The sequence below is a fragment of the Panthera uncia genome, chromosome B1 (assembly GCF_023721935.1).
Source record: "Panthera uncia isolate 11264 chromosome B1, Puncia_PCG_1.0, whole genome shotgun sequence".
Lineage (NCBI taxonomy): Eukaryota > Metazoa > Chordata > Mammalia > Carnivora > Felidae > Panthera > Panthera uncia.
In genome coordinates this window covers 142,743,661-142,764,648 of record NC_064811.1, presented here as the reverse complement: position 1 = coordinate 142,764,648, position 20,988 = coordinate 142,743,661, and the positions used below count along the sequence as shown (strand labels likewise).

Below are 20,988 nucleotides of genomic sequence, written 5' to 3'. Positions count from 1 at the left end.
TCTTCTTCTTCTTCTTCTTCTTCTTCTTCTTCTTCTTCTTCTTCTTCTTCCTTATTTATTTTTGAGAGAGAGAAAGACAGAGTGTGAGTGGGGGAGGGGCAGAGAGAGAGGAAGACACAGAATTCAAAGCAGGCTTCAGGCTCTGAGCTGTCAGCACAGAGCCTGATGTGGGGCTCGAACTCACGAATCTTGAGATCATGACCTGAGCCAAAGTCAGACTCTCAGCCAACTGAGCCTCCCAGGCACCCTGGTGTCTCCTCTTTTAAGAGCACTAATCCCACAAGGAGAGCTCTATCCTCATGACCTCATCTAAACCTAATTACCTCCCAAAGGCCCCTCCTCCAAATACCATCACGTTGGATATTAGGGCTTTCACACATGAATTTTGGGGAGGACATAAACTTTCTGTTCATAACAACCAACATGCATTAGAGTGCCTACAGCTTGCTAGGTATGGACATAGGCCTATGATCCTACCTTGACAAGACAAAGTGTGTTTTAGAGCTTATGTTCTAGTGTTTTAGGGTGGGTCAGGGGGAGACAATAAACACACCAACAAAGGAATGACTAATATAACTTCAGGTGGTGATGAATGCCATGAAAATAAGCATGGTAGAAAGACTAGGGTAAGCACATTATGATAAGTGCTGGTTGTGTGTGAGGCTATTTGGGGATGGTCAGGGAAGCCTTTTCTGAGGTGATATTGGAATAGAGACCTGACCACTGTGCAGACATAAGCCTGTAAAGATTATTGTAGGCGTAAGAAAAAATAAGAGAAAGATCCTGAGGCAGAAAAGAGGTATAGTGGTCATGAACAGCAACAAGGTTAGGAGTTGGAGGTTAGTAGGAGCTGGAGGTAAAGGAGTGAAAGAAGTTGGTTAAAGTAGCGGCTAGATAATGCAAAGCCTTGGGGCCATGGGAAGGAGTTTGTATTTTATTGTAAGTGGATAAGAAAGCCAGTGGGAAATTTATAGGCAAGAGAGTGTGGACATCAAACTCTAGGGGTTCAGGAGTAGCAATATGGAGGTAGTATCATCTTGGCTTAGGCTGGTACCAGTGGAAGCTGTAAGAAATGCAGTGGTTTAGGATGTATTTTGAAGGTAGATCCAGGAGGATTGCTGATGAATTGGATATAAGATTAGAAAGAATGGCAACAGAGGCATCATGGTGAAGCTCAGTCTTTGGGTCAGAGCAGCTACATGAATGATGGGGCCATTTACCAAGATGGGAAAAGGTGGTAGAGGATCAGGTTTTGGTGAGGGCAGGTAGAAGTCAAGAGGTCTATTTTAGACAAGTCAACTATTATACATTCAACAGGAGATGTGCAGTAGACACTTGAGTTCGGGGGAAAAGTTGTAGCTGAGATCAGGTCTGGGAGACATCAGTGCGTAGAGAACAGGTCTTAGCCTTTTATAGAACCATTAAGGAGCTTTTTAAAAACCTATACTTCTGACCCAACCCTAGAAATTTTTATTTAATTGGTTTGGGGTGGGGCCTTACATAACTTTAAAAGAAGAAGAAAAACTCCCGAGTTGATCCTAATATGCAGCCAGGGTTGGTAATAGCTGGCATAAATGGCTTTAAAAGAAGGGAATAGATGAAATCAGCTTGGGAGTGAACTTAGAAAAGAGAAACTGTCAGAAGATTGAACCCTGGGGCAACCGAAGAAGAAGAATGAGCAAAGAATACGGAAGGTGACTGATCCCTGATTCCCATGCTGCTCAAAGTATGGTTCCTGGACCAGCAGCATCACCATTGCTGTCACCTAGGAACTGTTAGAAATGCAGACTCTCTAGCCCTACCCAGAACTACTGAATCAGAATTGCATGCAACGGGAACACCCAATGACTCATAAGCTTGAAAATAAATAAAGTTTGAAAAGCACCTGTTTTTATTGTGTAATCAGGATAGGCCTTGCACTAAGTATGAATCCAATCACCGGTTCACTTCTCTCCCTCAGGGAAAATTAAAATGGAAGTATAATGCTATGTCCTTAAAGGTGTTGGTGGTGGAAACTGCCCTTATATATCTTTAAAAATTTTTTTTAAAATATTTATTTTGAGAGAGAGAGAGAGAGAGAGAGAAAGAGAGAGAGATGGAGCATGAACAGGGGAGAGGCAGAGAGAGAGGGAGACACAGAATCTGAAGCAGGCTCTAGATTCTGAGCTGTCAACACAGAGCCCAACGCGGGGCTCAAACTCACTGTGAAATCATGACCTGAGCCAAAGTTGGACACTTAACCAACTGAGCCACCCAGGCACTCCACATATTTCTAAAAGACTTCGTGACAAAGAGAGAAATGGCTTTATTTTAAACATTTCAAAATCTTGTCTGTGATTAAGTTTTTCAACTATGGTTCTAAGAATTCATACACTATCAACTTGCTACCCCTCTGCCTTTAAAAGCAGCTTGTAAATGATGAGATAACAGTTAGGATTATACATTGACCTCTTAAGTTTGCATGAGAAATAGGTATTTTTGAAGATGACATGTCAAGTGACTTTCATGTATTTCACAAGTTAAGTAAACTAACCCCTTTTGAACTGAGAGTAGGTGTTATGCTTTTATTTTCTCCAAAGGTAACATGCTTAACTCTCCAGGCCCCATGATCTACATCATATCAGGATCACCAGCTCCTAGATATAAACTCTCAAGGTGAAATCACATTGATTAGTTGAATCACCAGGTCTTACAGAAGTAGGGAGCACGATCTATGTCTTTTTTTTTTTTTTTTTAATTTTTTTAATTTTTATTTTGGAGACAGAAAGAGGAGAGAATCTCAAGCAGGCTCCATGCTCACTGCAGAACCTGAAGCAGGCCTCGATCCTATGACTTTGGGATCATGACCTGAGCTGAAGTCAAGAGTCGGATACTCAACCGACTGCGCCACCCAGGTGCCCCTGGAGATTGATTCTATAAATCAAGACCCCTTAAAAACATTTGTGGTATTGTGATTATATAAACATTCACTGTAGTGTGGTTGGGTTGATTAAAAAGGAAACATAACCTGTGTCACCAGATCCTGCCTCACTGCAAGTGGGATGAATCCAACTTTTAAGTCCAATGAATTCTCCTTAAATTTCTTTCCCATTTTCTTCATGTCTTCTAGATCATATTTAGTCATACATGTTTCTTGAATCACATATCCTCTCTCTAGGAGTTTTCTATGGGTTTTGGGGGTGTAGGATGGGAGATACCTCCTTGAACTTTTTTTAGAATTTGATTTGACTTATTTTTTTATTTATTTTATGCATGGGGGATAAACTTTCTGAGATTTTATATATTCATTAATATCTTAATTTTGTTCACACACATATTTAACAATTTAGTTGACTATATTTTTCTAAATCATGTTCCCTTAGAAATTCAAAGGCATTCTCTTTTAATCCACTGTTGCTGCCAGGAAGTCAGATTCTAGTTCCATTATGGTAAACTCTTCTGCCCTAAATCTTTCAGGATTTTTTCCTTATCTTTGGAATTTTGCAGTGTAATGAAATATGTCTGAATGTGGATATATTTTTTTCCCTTATTAACCCTGCTTGGTTTTTAATGAGATTGTTATAGCTCAGAGATCTTGGGTGTCTTTAGTTCATGAAACTTTTCTTTCATTATTGTAATTTTGTTCATGATTCTCCTCCCCCTTATTGTGTTTTTCTTTATGAGTCTCACTTTAGATTGATATTAGACTTTTTTAGAGCTATCTTTCATATATCTTAATTTTTTTTTATTATTATTTTTCATCTCTTACCTTTTTTCCCTGTGTTTTGGGATAATTACTTGACTTCATGATGATGGTTATGACCTTGGTCTTTGGCCCTATATTTTTTAATCCCACCACTGATTGAGATTTTTTTGATTCCACCTCCTTTCATTCTAGAAATTCCTAGAATTTTCTGGTATGCTAATGGTTGTTTTCCCTATTTTCTAGAACTGCTGTGGTTTTATTTTTTTAAAAATACTTTTTGTTATTTCACTATGACCTTAGGAAAGGAGGTCACTCAAGCAATTAAATGCATGTGTTTATCCCACCACTGCTAAATTCTGCCTTGATGTAAGTCTCTTTCTTTTATTTCCTTGCTTAGGTCAGATAAAATAACAAAAATACAAGCAGACACCCATGTCAGTGCCCTGTCCTTCTGCTTGATTGGTACATACAGGCAGTTCCATGTGGGTCACTCTACTAATTTCCTAAACAGAATTCCTTAGAGAAGTGAATAGAAGGTACAAGATAGGAGTTGAGAAGCTTCCTTCTCTTTCTTAGAATTGTGTAGTTGGTAGGAAGAAGAATTGCCTAGAGGGAGACACTGATCCAGTTCATTTCAGTAAAATATGTTTACTATATGTAAGATATGTTATTAGACTCTGCAAGTGATTTCAAGAAAGGATGAGAGACCATCCCTGCCGTCAAAGTGTTTTTAGTCTGGTAGCGTTATTAAAGTACTCAAATATATATAATAAAAGGTATAATAAAGCCAACAGAGAACTGCAAACAAAACCTTCTGAGGTTCAAAAGGAGAAAAAAAAAAAAAATATATATATATATATATCTGTGTTGGAGAATAAGGGTCTTAGAAAATATGATGTTTAAATTGTGTCTTAAAGGGTGGATGGACTTCTGACAAGTGGACATGTAGTCTGGGGAAGAGGGCTCTTAGGGTGGAGCAAATAACAGAGAAAAGACCCAGAGGTGGGGGGCGGGGGGGAGGGAAAGGACCATATTAGGAGAACTAGAGGGAATCTAGTTTGGTTAGAATATTGGATACTTGTTGGAGAGGAGTGTGAAGAATTTGAGAAAACAGTTTGGGGTCAGACTGTGGGCATCTTAAGTGCCAGAGAGAAGGATTTGAGCTAAATTTGCTAGAAACGGAATTAGAAAAAGTCCAATCAGACAGATGATTTGGTAAAAGCTGTATTTTAAGAAGATGAATCTGGCAGGTTTCTTTAGGGTGAAATGAAGAGGCAGCCAGAAAGCAGTCCTCTAACAGATTGATTCTGTGCCTTGTATTGTGCTGTCAGGATACAAAGATGAATGAGATCCAGAGCCTGCCCTCAAGTCAGTCACAGCCTGGTGCCCATGAAAAACTAGTTGCTTTACCCAAAAAAACATTTAAACAATTTTTAAAAACATACAAATGTAGTATTTTATATTAAAAGATATTTTAAAACTGTAACTTAATTTGCCAGTGGCTATTTCAGATGATCAATTTCTAATTACCTCAAATTTTCTATTACTACAAATATAGCTAGAATCATCTTTTATCTTCTTTGTGCAATATGTATTAAATGCTTAATGAAAGTAGTCTCAGATGCACACATGTGGACTCTGCACTTAATTTTTATATTCTTTGCTATATATTTAATCACCTAGAAATGTAAAAAACGACACATCATTTAAAAAAAATTTTTTTTAATGTTTATTTGTTTTTGAGGCGGGGGGCGGAGAGAGGGGGGAGACACAGAATCCAAAGCAGGATCCAGGCTCTGAGCTGTCAGCACAGAGCCTGATGCGGGACTCGAACCCACGAACCATGAAATCATGACCTGAGCCGAAGTTGGATGCTTAACTGACTGAGCCACCTAGGAGCCCCACAAACACATCATTTTTATATGATGGTTCATTTTGGTTGAAAATACCTGTAATTAACATCTTACTGTTGAATTACTTATGGGAAAATAGAGTCATTGTTGGATTAATTACTAAATATTTCCCCCTTAAGTTTCTCTCCTTTATTTCATATTTTTAGTGATTGATATACTTCAATTGGAATACCTTTTTTTTTTTTTAAAGGGGAACTTCAGTAAACTACTTATTTTAAAATAATTATCTATTGGTAAAATTATTCATTGCAAATTTTTTTCCTTTATAGTAGCATGTCTTGTGCAGTCATATAATAAAGAAAGTAGATAGTAAAAGCAATTCGTGTATTCTAATAACACTCATTTAAGTGTCATAGAATATTTACAGGTATTTTTATAGTATCATTTTACAACAGACTTAATCAAAGGTAAAAGAGCTTTGTTGAAAGAACCATAAGATTGTCTCTACATTCAATTCATACTTTAGAATTTTTTTGAAAGCCAGACTTCTAAAGCATATGCATATAGATAGATTTTTTTTTCAGTGAAGACTTAATTATGTTTTAAAGATCTTGATTCTACCCTATGGGTTTCACAGGATTGGTTTTATATCCTGGTAATGGATTTGTTTCAAAGTAAGAGAATATTATCCTGTAGTAATTACTCAATCTTCACTATGTAAACTTCATATTAATTAACTGGCAGAACACTTCTTTGGAGAATTGTAACAGAAATACATATTACATATTACTTTTTGATATAAATAAAAATAATAAAGTAAAAGACAACTTGGTGTGCCTGACCACAGCTCAGCTTGCCTCTACTTTTGCTGATAATATTGTAACAGGTTGTGATAGACTTTGGAGTAGTAAGGCTGGCATAATTTGATTTCTACAAGCTAATTCATACTGTCACTTTGTTTTCTTTCTAAATGTCCCCTCCCAGCTCACTCTCCCATACCTTAGCACTTCTTGGGATTCTACTCCTAAAAAAGAAACAAATCACAAAATCATCAAGAATAAAATTATTCTTTCAAATGGTCTGATTGCCAAAGAAATCACAGCATTGCTAGAGATCACGTGTCATAATCTTTGTTCCTTTGCCTTTGGGCAGAACTAAACTTGTGAGGCTGTCCTATTTTTAAAAGTCTCCAGTGAAAGAGATATCATAATCCGTTGCAATATTTAACAACCCTCACTGTCAGGAAATTCTTTTATCCAACTTAAATAATGCATGTATCACTTTAAGCCTTTATTTTTTCTTCAGTGAATATGAAACCGACTTAACTTTCCCTGTGTAAGACCTTTTCACTATATTTGAATATTCACTTTAATACTGCCCCACTGATACATCTCAAGTTTCTGCAGCTTCTCCATCATAATACTTTCCAACACTTTTATCATCTGTTCCTCTCCCCACTGAACACACTGCAGTTCTCTGTTCATTTTGCTTGTGGAATTCAGAATGTAACCCGGACATCTAGTGAGAGGCTGACTAGTGCTAAGTGTAGGGTCTGATTATAGTAGAGACCCTATATACTATGTATACTCTGCACATTGGTGATGGATTTCCTTTTCAAAAAGTAGCCGTCTTTCTAGGCACTAATCTCCATACCTCTGGACTTCAGATTTCTTGTTTTGCCAGGTTTGCCATTCTCTTGATTGCCAGCGTAAGTTGTTATTCATTGTGATGCTTTTGTATCTTTTCTTCTATGTGCATATAGAGTCACATATTTGGCATATGTGGTTATTTCTCATTTTTTTTCTAAGTGCTGCTAGTGGTTTATTTTTTATATATTTTAATATTAAGATAAAATTTACATATGTGAATTACAGTTCTTAAGTGTACAGTCTTGGTGTGCCTGGCTGGCTCAGTCAGACGGGTGCATAACTCTTAATCTTGGGATTGTGAGTTCAGCCACATCAGGTGTAGAGATTACTTAAGTAAATGAAACTTTTTTAAAAAGAGTACGATCTAATACATTTTAACACATTTGTATACCTGGATAGTCAACATCCTATTCAAAATATAGACTCTGTCTCTAATCTCAGAAATTTTCGTCATGCTCACAACTCCACCTCTGATAGACAACTACTATTCTGATTTCTATTACAGTAGATTGTTTTCGCCTATTCTTGAAGCCAAAGAAGTGTGATTATATAGTATCAATTTTGATTTTTTTCACTCACGTGTATTAGTGATTCTTTTTTTATATATTACTAAGGATTCCATTTTTTGTCTAGTCTCTTGTTCATGGACTTTTGTGTTATGAATAGTGCTGCAGTAAGCATTTCTGTGACAAGTCTTTGTATGATCATATATCTTCATTTCTCAGTTAATACCTGGGATTAGAATGTTAGGTCATAGAGTAAGTATATGAATAATTTTATAAGAAATTGTCAAACGTTTTTCCAAAGCGGTTGAACCATTCTAGACCCCCACTAGCAACATATCTGAGTTCTGGTTGCTTTGTATCTTTCACAACATTTTCTGTTGTCAGTCTTTTTAATTTTAATCATTTTAATGGTTGTGAAAGCATATCTCACTATAGTTTTATTTTGCATTTCCCTGGTGACTAATGATGTTGAGTACCTTTACATGGCTATATAATAACTTCCTTCTTGAATTATATCTTCAAATATTTCTGTTTTTTTTATAATGTATTTATTTATTTTGAGAGAGTGGGGAAGGGGCAGAGAGAGAGAGAGAGAGAGAGAGAGAGAATTCCAAGTAGGCTCCATGTTGTCTTCACAGAGCTTGACGTGGGACTCAACCCCACAAACTATGAGATCATGACCTGAGCCGAAACCAAGAGTCAGACACCTAACCAGCTAAGCCACCCAGGTGCCCGAAATCTTGTCTGTTTTTAAATTGCACTGTTTGTTGTTGATTTGTACAAGTTCTTTGTATTTCTGGATTTAAATCCTTTGTCAGGTATATGTATTGCAAATATTTTCCTCTTTGTGTGGCTTGCATTTTTATTTTCTTAATTGCATTTTGATGAACAGAATTTTTCAATTTTGATGAACTACAGTTTATACATTTTTATGGTTAGTTAGGGTTTTGGGTTTTGTTTTTGTTTTTGACCCACCTAATCCCTAAGATAATCTCCTGTGTTTTCTTCTAAAAAACAGTTTTAACTTTTACGTTTGTTTTGGGGATTCATCTCAAATTAATTTTTGTATATGATGTGAGGTAGGAGTTAAGACTCATTTTTCCCCATATGGGCTTCTAATTATCCCAGAACCATCTGTTGAAAAGACTTTGTTTTCCTAAATTGAATTGCCTTGGCACTATTGTCTAATTGCCCATATACATGTGGGTTCATTCCAGTGGTGTTTTAAGTCTGAAACTCTGAACTTTCTTTCACATATAATGTCATGTCTAAATTACACGAGCATATCTCTCTGGGATATTAATGAAAACACTGGACCAAAAAAAGTCTAAAACGAGGCAGTTGAATTAGATTGAGGCCTTACCTGACCTTTCTATTTAATATGAAAACCTGCTCCCACACACCCCTCTTCCTTTGTATTTTTGACTCTCCTTACCCTTCTGGGTTTCTGTAAGGATTAGGCAAAGACCACGCAGAGTTCCTCATACATAGTCGTTCTTTTCCATCTAGTCCCACGCCCCCATGGGCAGGTGGGAGGTTTAGGAAAGGGCAGGGGCAGATTCCTTGCCAGGAATCAAGCTGTTTTTCAAATAGACAGAAACTTGACCTTTTACCAGGAAACATCCCTCATCCTGCCATGAGTCCCCAAGATCATAGCTTAAGTTACTGCAGAAAATTTTCCCAATAACTTTTCCTCCCCTTTGCAAAATACTATTGTAATTATTAAACATGTGATGAAACAGAAAACTAATATTCAGGGCAATGAGTGACATAAATTTCCTGCATTTTATTTCCGTGACTGCATTCTCAATAGCTATCTTCCCTTAGAGAAATTCAATAAGATTTGTTTTCTTTAATGATTTGTCTGTCAGATGGATACTCCCTTTTTAAGGCCAGCCAAGAAAAAAAGCTATATATCATCTACGTGACTATTTCCTCATAACCACCAGATGAGTTTAAAAGGAAAATATTTGTTTGTATGGTTTGCTATGTAATTTGCTTTACATTTTTCAAATGCCAGCAGTTTGCTTAGTACAAACTGAACTGCCCATTTCCAGAACAGATCATGTTTTTAGTCTTGTTTCCAGAGCACATTGAAGTAGACACCAGTTAGCAGATTAGCTCACATTTCCCTGTTTTTCTCTGGCACTTTCATGTGCTACAGGTTTAGAATGAGGAATGAAATTCTTTCCTCCGTATTCCTGCTCCTCCTGTGCCTCAGTGTCAAGTGCCCACCATATACTGTGTTCCTTAGAAGGCACTGAAGACAGTTTCAAAAAGATGGGTTCACGATCTGTCATTCATGAGGAGTATCAGAGGCACAGAAATATGTGCATACATATACTGTGCAATACATTTAAAGCCAATGAGCCCGACTGTCCACAGAATTGTCTTTTGTTTTTCCTTTGGATATGGTATTTTTACACTTAGTCATCCATATCATAGACCTCAGCCACCTAGATAAATTCATTTTTTTTGTTTATTTTTCCAGCAAGAATTTATTCACAGACACTGAGGTAAGTGCTCATGATGTAAAGATGGATAACACATAGTCCCAATCTGCAGGAGGTTACAGTCTGGTAGGGGAAACAGGCTGTAAACTGAGTAAGATGAAAGCCATAGTAACAGTATGCATAAGACATGCTGGATGAGCGAGCATAAGAGAAGCACTTTCTCCAGATTTGGGTGAGGCAGGCTTGGGAGAATCTTCCCCAAGGAGGCAATGGCCACTACATCTGGAAAACAGTCTGTCCTGCTGACCTGCACCGGAATCAGTCTCTGATCTTAGCCTTATTTACATCTGATTCCAAGCAACAGAAGTAGTCATGCTAGAGAAAATAAAAATAGAAGTGAAATAAAAGCATGTAATTATCAACTGCAGCTGTATCAAGATATGTGCTGGGGACTCTCGATGTAGGAAGATGGAGAGATGGGCTGCTCTTGAATTTTGGTGAAGGAGTATCTTAGTCCATTTGGGCTGCTCTAATACCACAGACTGGTTAGCTTATAAACAATAGAAATTATTTTTCACAGTGTGTCAGCACGGCCTCATTCTGGTGAAGGCCCCCTTTCTGATTCATGGCTGGTGCCTGCTCAGTCAGTTAAGCATTCCAACTCTTGGGTTTGGTTCAGGTCGTAATCTCATGGTTGTGAGATCGAGGCCCACATCAGGCTCCTATTCTACCCTACACAGATGTATTTATCTATTCTCTATACTGCAGTTCCTAGAAAAAAATGTAAGAGTCTCATATAATTTTTTTCTTAAGTTTGGAAAATTCTGCTCTTTGTTCTCTTTCTGGATGATTGAACATAATCTTTTTTTTTTTTTTAACTATTCATTTTGAGAGAGAGAGTGTGGGTGCATGCGAGTGGGGTAGGGGCAGAGAGAGAGGGAGAGAATTCCCAGCAGGCTCTGAGCTCAAACTGACCAACTGTGAGATCATGATCTGAGCCACCCAGGTGCCCCTGAACATAATCTTATAACCTCAATTTACTTCATTCTGTATTTGCATTTGGTTAAGTATTTAATTAAGTATTGACCGAATAAATGACTATGTATTATCATTTGATTAAATAGCAGTGAGAATACTGTCCAGGGAAATTGGTGAGAAATCTGCTACTTTGTCTCCTGTCCTTCTAACCTTGGGTTTTATTGTTTTTTGTTTTTTTCCCTCTCTCCACCCTTTCCCTAAGCCGTTAATATCACTAAAACAACGAGGTTGAAAGCAATAACTGGCTGATTGCTATTTAGTCATGGGTTGGGATAGAAACTCCCTAAGGGCTTGTGGGTTGGGTTGTAGAACCTGAGGGTGAGGAGGAGTGGATAGAGTGTATGCAGTGTGAGCAGGAGCTGAGTGCACAGGGCACTAAAGCAGTGCAAAGCCAGCTTCAGCCCACTTTCTTGAGGCACCATGTCTGGAGTGGAGGAGAAAGATAGGCAACCTGGAAAGAGTCTGCTTAAGGAGAATGCTGAAGAAAATGAGCATGCAAGAAAAGATGGCAGTGAAATAGTAAAATAAGGACCAAAAAACGAATAAATGTGAATGAAGAAAACATGTTTTTCTTCATTTCTGTCTGTTCACAACTGCCATCCTCAAAGTGCTGGTAGATATGATTAGTCTGATGAGAAAATTTTATGTGACAAATGTGGGGTGGATAGCAGATGGTAGCTTAAGAGAGTGATCATCAGAGAAAATGTCTCAGCACAGTGCTGTCCAGAAAAAATTATTAAAGGAAAGAACAAATAAGAAATGGACTATTACGGGAGTGCCTGGGTGGCTCAGTCAGTTAAGTGTATGATTTCAGTTCAGGTCATGATTTCGTGGTTTGTGAGTTCAAGCCCCACATCGGGCTCTCTGCTGTCAGCATGGAGCCTGCTTAGGATTCTCTCTCTCTCTCTCTCTCTCTCTCTCTCTCTCTCTCTCTCTCAGAAAGTAAATAAACATTAAAAAGAAAAGAAACGTAGGGTGCCTGGGTGGCTCAGTCAGTTGAGCGTCCGACTTCGGCTCAGGTCACGATCTCGCGGTCTGTGGGTTCGAGCCCCACATCATGCTCTGCTGACAGCTCAGAGCCTGGAGCCTGCTTCAGATTCTGTGTCTCCCTCTCTCTCTGCCCTTCCCCCACTCACACCTTGTCTCTCTCTCAAAAATAAACATTTAAAAAATTAAAAAAAAAAGAAATAGATTATTATGGAATTATGGGATTCTTAGTCCTTTCTAATACTGCTTTGGAAAAATAACTTGTAATACTTATCTTGGATGTTTGTTATATTGAGGTTGAAACATTTCAAGGGATGGTCAAATAATATTTGAATAATAATCCAACCTAGACATCTTGATATCAGTACGTAAGACTTTTTTAACTATTGAAGAATATTTTTGCGAAATACTATTGGTATATTCTGATAGATTTTCACTTTGTAGGGAAAAGCCAACATGTATTTTGTTGTCCAAAGGACATTTAAAAAAATCCTTTCCTGAACCATTTTGCTACTTGTTACTCTGTATGTATTACTTTCTATTACTGTAATTTCTTTATGCTTCAGTTCTTTCTGGAAAGTTTTTGAAAGTCAAGTTGAAATCAGCCATAGTTCATGCCCATTTAGATTTAACTAAATTCTTAAATTATATACACCATGGTGCTGTTCCTATGGCAAGAGTATCTTCCAGATATTCTTTTTAGTAGGTCATTGAATCTTTTTTACTTTATGGAGCAATAAGAAATGCATGAAGGAATTTGAATTTAAAGAGGCTGTCTTGCATGTATATCTGGGCATTGGCATTTAGAGTCTATAAAATAAATTGGCAGTGAATGTTTTATTTACCCATTAGAATCTCAGCTACATCATCAAGTACTGCTTTGCTAGATATATTGGAATACACTTGATGATACAAAAATGGAGTGTAAAGTATTTCATCAAAAATATTTGTGTGTGGGTCTCATAAGGATTTTAATGTCATGTAAAATATCTGTATACATAATGTAGAAGCAAAAATTACTTTAAGAGTAAAACTAGCCCACTGTCGTATTTATTCCTTTCTATATGACCAAAATAGTCACTGTTTATTGAAATGTATTCCAGATTAAGAATCGTTATAATAGCTCACCTGTCTAAATTGCCAAGGTTTTTGATAAAGCTGGCAACATGAATGACAGCTGCAAACTCAAGGTTAGACTGCAGAGTCCGTTTCTCTCTGGCTTTCTCTCCTTTTAAGCCTCCCTTTCATGTGTAGCCAAGTGAAATGTAAGCTCTACAGATCCTCGGGGGCCTTGGCCTGATGAGAGGATACAGAAGAAAGGCAGCAGTTTGGAAAGCCTGCCGAAGGCACGGGGGGCAAAGGGCCTGGGTGATGACATGACTCCCAGACCTTTCAAAGGAGATGAATGAGAAGGCAGTGCCTCCGTGGGCCCCGGACGTATTTTACCCACAAGAGTAGTCTGAGGCTATCAAACCAATTGTTTTGACTTTATCCTTCAGATGTTGCAAAAGGAAAATTCATTCTTTTATTGCCCTTCCAAGTCGTGTAACCATTTATCCTTAATCATCTGCAGTCTGTGTGGGAATAAGTCTTTTAAAGATCACTGAACTTTGCTTGATTTGAAATCAGAGTAGAATTCATTTTATTTAATGTGGGAAACCTTCTTTTGAGAAACTTGACACAAACTGGCTTTTTAGCCTCTTAGAATTTAATTGAAAAAGAACACCATAGAAAAACACAGCCAGATGCGCAAATATCTGCTTGTGGATTAGATTGCCGTAAGCTTTATGATTCTTTTTTCTGTGGTTATTGATCACTGAAATAGCCTTAGCAGTCAAGATTTAGCAAAACAGTGTGAATTAATGAATTTTAGGTTGCAGTCACAGGGATGTAACTAGGCTAACCATAATGGATATCACTGTTATCATGAGTTTTATCCTTACCATTCATTGTATTAAGTATGTGTGATGATTTTAGGGGTACTTAATAGATTTGCTTTGGTGGAAAAGTTAATAAGTCCATTGGGCCACTGGTGTGTGGAAGTGATCTGTGAAGAAATAAATTCCTTCAGTTTCCACGTGAGCATATCACAAAAGAACCATACTGTGGTTTTTTTGGGAATTTTACAGATCTCTTCAAGAAGCAATTCAGAATGGTTTCTAAGAGTGCTAAATCTGTATCTTGGTGCATGGATTTGGCTGGCATGGATTTGGACAGAGTAGGCCAAACAGAGCTAATTGAGGTGGGGAAAAAATCGAGAGAACAGGCCATAATGGTGAATAGAGTTATTTGTCACCGAGTTTGTAATAGGATTTTCAATTAATTCATGCAGGCTCCCAATGCCTTACATTAGCCCTGTCAAGATGAACTACAGCCACATCTAAAATGCCATCCCCTATTAAACCGTGCATGTCAGTGAATTTGTAATTTCTTCTGTTCAACCAGAAGATGAATGGATTCCACTTAGAAAACAAATGTGTGCTTCAGAAACGCACATTTCAAGATTCCAGCACTTCCTTGGAGGAACATTCTTTGCATTGCTATACAGTGAATATGTATTAAAAATGTAATTGCTATGTGAATTCGTCCAAAAAGGAATAGCATCCAGCTGCGTAGAGACAAATATATTTTCAGGTGCTGTGTTTCACTGGTGAACAAGGCTTTTCATACTGGGCAGTGACAATGATGATAATAGTTCATGGGTGCGACAGCAGTTACTAACTGCTGGGTCTTTTGTAGCGGTTTACATACATTAACTCACCAAATCCTCGCAGCAACCCAAATGAAGAAATTGAGGCACACAGCTAGTAAGTGGCCGAGCTGGGATTCAAACGTAGACATTCTGGCTCTGGAGTCTATGTTTCCAACCCTTACGTAAAACTGCCTTATCATGGTCCCATACAGCTGTGTTCCAAGAGTTGGTTTATTACAGGACTTGTCAGTTCTCTGTCTTTGACTCCATCACTCTTTCAGTGTTTCATAATAATATTCATTTCTATGTTTATTTACTATTATTTTCTCAAGCCTGCCTTGGGAAATATTGTTATATTTTGATAACCAGGCTTCAATAAATATACAATAAAGTAGAGAATGCAGTGAGGCATCTCTGTGAGTAGACAAAAATTAGAGTCCTTCCTTAGCATTCGACACTGAAGGGGAATATGACTAAAGTTCACAGGATTGTGAGGCTCCAGAGTTCCTGATGGGCATTTTCCTTCTGCAGAAACCAAGGGGCACAGCAGAATTGTTTATGAGATTAGGTCACGGTCAGATAACAGAAGTCATGCCTTCATAGGCAGGATCTTAGGTCAGGGTCCAAAAGTCAGAGGGCACATGAGGGTTTCAGAACTTCTGGAAGGCTCAGCTCCTGTCTTCTCAGGATATTGGCCTCTAGAGCAGCTCTCATTAACCAAACACATCACATGGATCAAGCCAACACAAGATGACTGCCAATAGCATTTTGAGAGCCAAGAATTGGCTATTCCTCTTAAGCCAAACAAAAATATTTAACAAAAGAAATTTGGCTTAGGAGCAAGCCAGACTCTAACTCTCTGACCAGAAACCAAAGTAATTTTTAAAAAGTGTATTACGAAGTTCTGTTGCCTCAAGAGTATAAAACTGTGATCCACTTTTTTGGGGAGCGGGGAGATGGAGGAGCACAGGGAGAGGGCAGTACTGTGAGTAATGCTTCTTCCTATTCATTAGAAAGATTCAGCTGTAAAAAAAGAAAAAAATTCAACTAGTTAAGGCTTGTGCTTAGCACATAGCTATCTGTCCGCCTGCCCACTTCCTGTCCATTTTCCACTCTCATGCCAGCCTCATCTGCTGACTGACACATGCTTCTTACCATGGCCATCTGTATTTCAAACCTGTGAGGGCTTGTCTTTGCCTGAAGGACACAGCGATTGAACCTCTTTAACATGTCATTCAAGATCTTCCATGAGTTAGCTTCTGTCTACTTCTTCTACACTTTATATTCTATAATTCCTGCATTCTTTATAAAACTCAGTCCCTCTGCACAGTGTGCTCCATGTCTTTGCTGGTGCTGTGCCCTCTGGTGAGAATGCCTTACTTTTATCTTTTACTCCAGCTTTGCCTGGCTAACTCCTATGTATCCTTGAAGACTTGGCTTATGTGTCACTTCCTCCAGGAAGTGTTTCATTTTCCCACCTGCTAAACTCCAGAGACCTGCACTCTGTGTTGAGTTGACCTTGACTAAAAATAATAATACAGTTAAATTTTTAGATGCTTTTGGATCATTCTTTAATTAAAACTCATCTCTTTCCCTAAGGGTATACCTCAGTTACCTTGTGCCAAAGCATTATACAACTACGAAGGGAAAGAGCCTGGAGACCTTAAATTCAGCAAAGGTGACATCATCATTTTGCGGCGACAAGTGGATGAAAATTGGTACCATGGGGAAGTCAATGGGATCCATGGCTTTTTTCCCACCAATTTTGTGCAGATCATCAAGCCGTTACCTCAGCCCCCACCTCAGTGCAAAGCACTTTATGACTTTGAAGTGAAAGACAAGGAAGCAGACAAAGATTGCCTTCCGTTTGCAAAGGTAAATTTAGAATGAGATTTTCTGTTTGCCAACTCTTTCTGTGGACCCAGATACACAGGAATATGGCTTATATTTCCTTTCACAAAAAGATAAAATAGTTTTTAAAAATACCTGCGCTTTTAAAAATACCTGGAAGCAGTTTTCTTAAAGTCACAAAAAACTGGACCATTCTTTTTTTTTTTAATTTTTTTTTTAATGTTTATTTCTGACAGAGAGAGAGAGAGAGAGAGACAGAGGAAGCATGAGTGGGGGAGGGGCAGAGAGAGAGGGAGACACAGAATGCCAAGCTGGCTCCAGGCTCCAGGCTCCAGGCTCCAGGTTTGGAGCTGTTGGCACAGAGCCCGACGCGGGGCTCGAACTCACACACTGTGAGATCATGACCTGAGCTGAAGTAGGATGCTCAACCGGCTGAGCCACCCAGGCGCCCCTAAAACTAGACCATTCTTATATGAAAGATAATTTTGTTTGATAGTCTGTGTGGTATCATTTTCATATTTATAGCCTAAATTTAATTCTAAACCACTTTACACGGTATGTGTGCCACTCAGGGATTTTAGCTTACTGAATTATGAATAACAAAATGAAACATCATTACTTTCTTATTTTATACATAAATTTCTTTGCTGAAAGCACACAGGAGTATATCCACTGAATTGATAAAATCCTTTAAAATTTTAAGTAGATAAACACAATAGTGTTTTTTATAAAGAAAAGCAGTAGGATATGCATTTAAAGGTGGGTATTTGGTGTATTATCAGAGAGAATGTGAGAAGAGCCTGAAAGCCAGTCTAAAACGGAAGTTCAAGAGGCTGGGGTGAGTAGCATTTAAGGTTGTAATTTGTGGATCTTAACATAATGAGCAGCCAACCCCTGTATAGAAGGAGTTTATAGTTTTACAACGGTCTGAAAGAACCAACAGGTTGTAGTGGCCACTTAGTTTGTGGCAACATTGGATTCATGTACTAAAGATAGGTCATGGCATTTAGATTCATTTACTCTTGAAACTTGAGCCCCTTTATTGAAAAGGGAAATTAAGTGATGAACTTAATGGGATCAAAGAGACTAATGTTTGCTCTTTCTTCAGGATGATGTTCTGACTGTGATCCGCAGAGTGGATGAAAACTGGGCTGAAGGAATGCTGGCAGACAAAATAGGAATATTTCCAATTTCATATGTTGAGGTAAGTTAATCTGTAGAAAATTCAAACATGTTAGTATTCAGCTTAGTAAACAAACCTTAATTATGCAATTTGGGTATTACGAAGTCCTTAACAGTCATTTTGCAATATGTACACACAGCAAATTCTTAGGTTGTGCACCTTAAAGGAATACAGTATTATATGTCAATTATATCACAGTAAAACTGGGGTAAAAAAAGAAAGACAAAACCCTAGAAGGAGAAGGAGGAAATGGGGAAGGAGAAGAAATCATCGTCTTCACAACACAAAACATCAGGAATGCCCTGTTCCAGATCACTGGATGGATTAGGAAGAATTCCTCCATCCACCTACAGTTACTGAAGACTGTGAAATGTTTGAAACTCTTTACCTTATCCCCCTGCCAAAAGCATTCCTGTGTCTTGTTAAATGTTACTGTATGCTTCCTGTCAGTACCTATATTGTTTGCAGGTGTTCTATTCTGTTTGCCAGCTTTGGTTGATAACGTTCTGAGTGAGGTGGCAAGTGAGTGTATCTGTGTACCTATTTCTTTCCTTATCTGCCACGTCATCAGAACCAGAATGGTGATTTGCAGAGTAGGCCTCTAATAAACATGAAGTAAGTGAATGAATCTTCCCCCATGTCATCCCAGCAACACCTTAGTCCCTTCTCCCTTTTTAATCAGCTTTACCCAGAAAGGTTACGGCCAGCCTGACTCAGTGAAATCTTTATAGACAGTATCTATAAAGTAACACGGTTCTATTATTTTAAAGAATAGCACAAATTAAAAATGAAATAGGATGTGACAGTTTACAAGAGGCCTACATCATGTATCATAAGCATTCATGTCCTTTATTTATAAGAATTTCTTGCTGAAAATTGAAGGCATTTTTAAAGAATGAGACACAGCCCAAACAACCATAAAGGGTTAGCTGAGGTCACAGAAGGATTCTGGAAGATGGGAGTTCTTAGCGCATATCTGTGTGATGGATAAATAAGGGTTAACCAAGAGGAATGGAAGAAGAACATTTTTATGACAGGAAGAACATCCATGCAGAAGACTGGAATGTGCAACAGCCAAAAAGTAAGAGAGAACACCGATTGTTTGGGGGAACTGAAAGTAATTCTGTTGCTTAAGATATCAAAGCATGTATCTGAAGCATATGAGAAGGAAAAACCACCAGCACTTATTTTCTCATCTTTTTATCTGAGGCGTTTGTTTTGGCATGATTTTGAAAACTAAAATGACAAATTGTGTCATTGTAGTTAGCACTCAATTTTTCCCATAGACAGTAAGATTGCCAAAGATTTCATTAAAAATCAGTTTGACTACTGTATACCCATGGAAAAATAATTCAAACCATGTATGAGCCTTGAATTTTATCCATACCCTTCAAATGTTCCTATTTATTGAAATATTTTTTACTCCTTTGAAAGTAAACAACAGGAAAAAAATTCTTACATCTCAGGCAATCCTTTCTGTACATTATTTATATATATTCTAGCTGTGGGTCATGGAAAATTATAAGCATTTCCAAGTATTTGAATAGTTACACTGAAAAGCATGGGTAAGCACAAGATTAGTAATGAAAGCCTGTCTTTACTTGTTAGGTATTATCAATATTACATGCCAATACTTGGTTTGTGATGCATGAAAAAGGATTGCTATACTTTTGTTACTGAGCAGGTGTAGAATTGTGCAGATAGGCATAAAAGATCCACCCCCGGCAAATCCAGAGTCACTGTGAGTCACTCGGGTCATTAGAATTATTTATTCTAACTTAAGTTGGAAAGATAAACATCTACCCAGTGGAAGGTTTTTTCATTCTTCTGCCTCCTTTCTTTCAAATGAGTATTTTTCTCATTTGAACCAGAATTTTGCCATTTGAGACACGGTAAACAAATCATCTATCTCTAAGAGACTATGAACATTTCTTTGATGTCAGGCCATCAGATTGAAGTCTCTGGTAGGAGCAGAGCACCTGGGGATTAGTAACACCTGGTTTAGCCTTTAGGGGAATTGAGAGGAGGCAGATTTCAATAGGAACTTACCAAAATTCAACTATTTAAATAAAGTATAGACTGTCTTACAAGACAATCTTAGATGGGGTAAAGCCAGTTATAAGGAATCAAAAACAGAGCCTTTTTCCTGAATAATGGCCTTTCTTTTGCTCTGTAAACCACTTCAGGGTCCAGACTGTCCCCAGTATAAAAACAGGCTGTGTTATAAAAATCCATTTGTAAATAATTTTCTTATCTCTTATAAATATACATTTAAGTCTCCATGGTTGTTAAGTGATTTTGCTTTTTCCACAGTGCTCCAAAAACTGTTACCCCCCAAGAAGTTCTGGGAGGATCACATGTATAACATATTTTGAAGGGTCTGGCATGCTGTGTTTTATGCTTAGTGGTTTGGAGCTCAGATTAGTCTGTAATCCAGAATATGCCAGAGTATAGTATGATCAAATAAAAGAATCTCACCACCACATATAATGAGAGAAATGAGTTCACAATTGAATTCTGAGTCCCGGAGTGACATGTTTGATCTCAGCAAAAGCTGGAACTCCCCCTCAACTCCTAGCTGGTTGGCTTTGATAATGGAAATGTTCAAGGAACTTGGTTGAGGCAGAAACTCTAAACAGGATGGGCCTGAGGATAGGATTGTGGACCTGGAGTAGAACCATGGGGTCAGAGGTTCAGCTGTGGAATTAGAGGGTAGGGTAAATTGAAAGGAGCTGAGCATTAGAGGTCGGTAAAGAGAATTGAGTGGGAGGATTGAGACAGAAATAGAAATGCTGCTTGAATAGGTTGCCTTCCCTTTTTGTCTTCAGTTGTCCTTTCTCTTCTCCCTCCACATCCCATAACTGTGTACTACAGTCTGTATCTGTATTAGAATAAGGTGATAAAATGGTATAGCAACATGCAAGCAAATGGCCCCTTATTAAAGTACAAAATTCTTCAAGTTTTGAACAGAGAAGGAGCCTCTGGTTGAGGGGAATGAGTAGGGCAAAAAATGGCTCTATAAAGGGCCTTGAATTTATCACTTGGAGCCTTTGTTTAAGCTCCTAAGATTGGGGTTGAGTCAGAGGTTGTG

At 38.0% G+C, this 20,988-nt stretch overlaps 1 protein-coding gene across 1 annotated transcript in view; it reads left to right on the top strand.

Annotated features, from left to right (window-relative positions):
• The window catches only part of SH3RF1 (SH3 domain containing ring finger 1), a 180,021-nt gene that overhangs the window by 96,362 nt on the left and 62,671 nt on the right, over window positions 1-20,988 (top strand). The window contains exons 3-4 of the mRNA XM_049631314.1: window positions 16,463-16,738; window positions 17,823-17,918. Coding sequence (XP_049487271.1) covers window positions 16,463-16,738; window positions 17,823-17,918 — 372 coding nt within the window. The remainder of the gene's footprint in view (window positions 1-16,462; window positions 16,739-17,822; window positions 17,919-20,988) is intronic.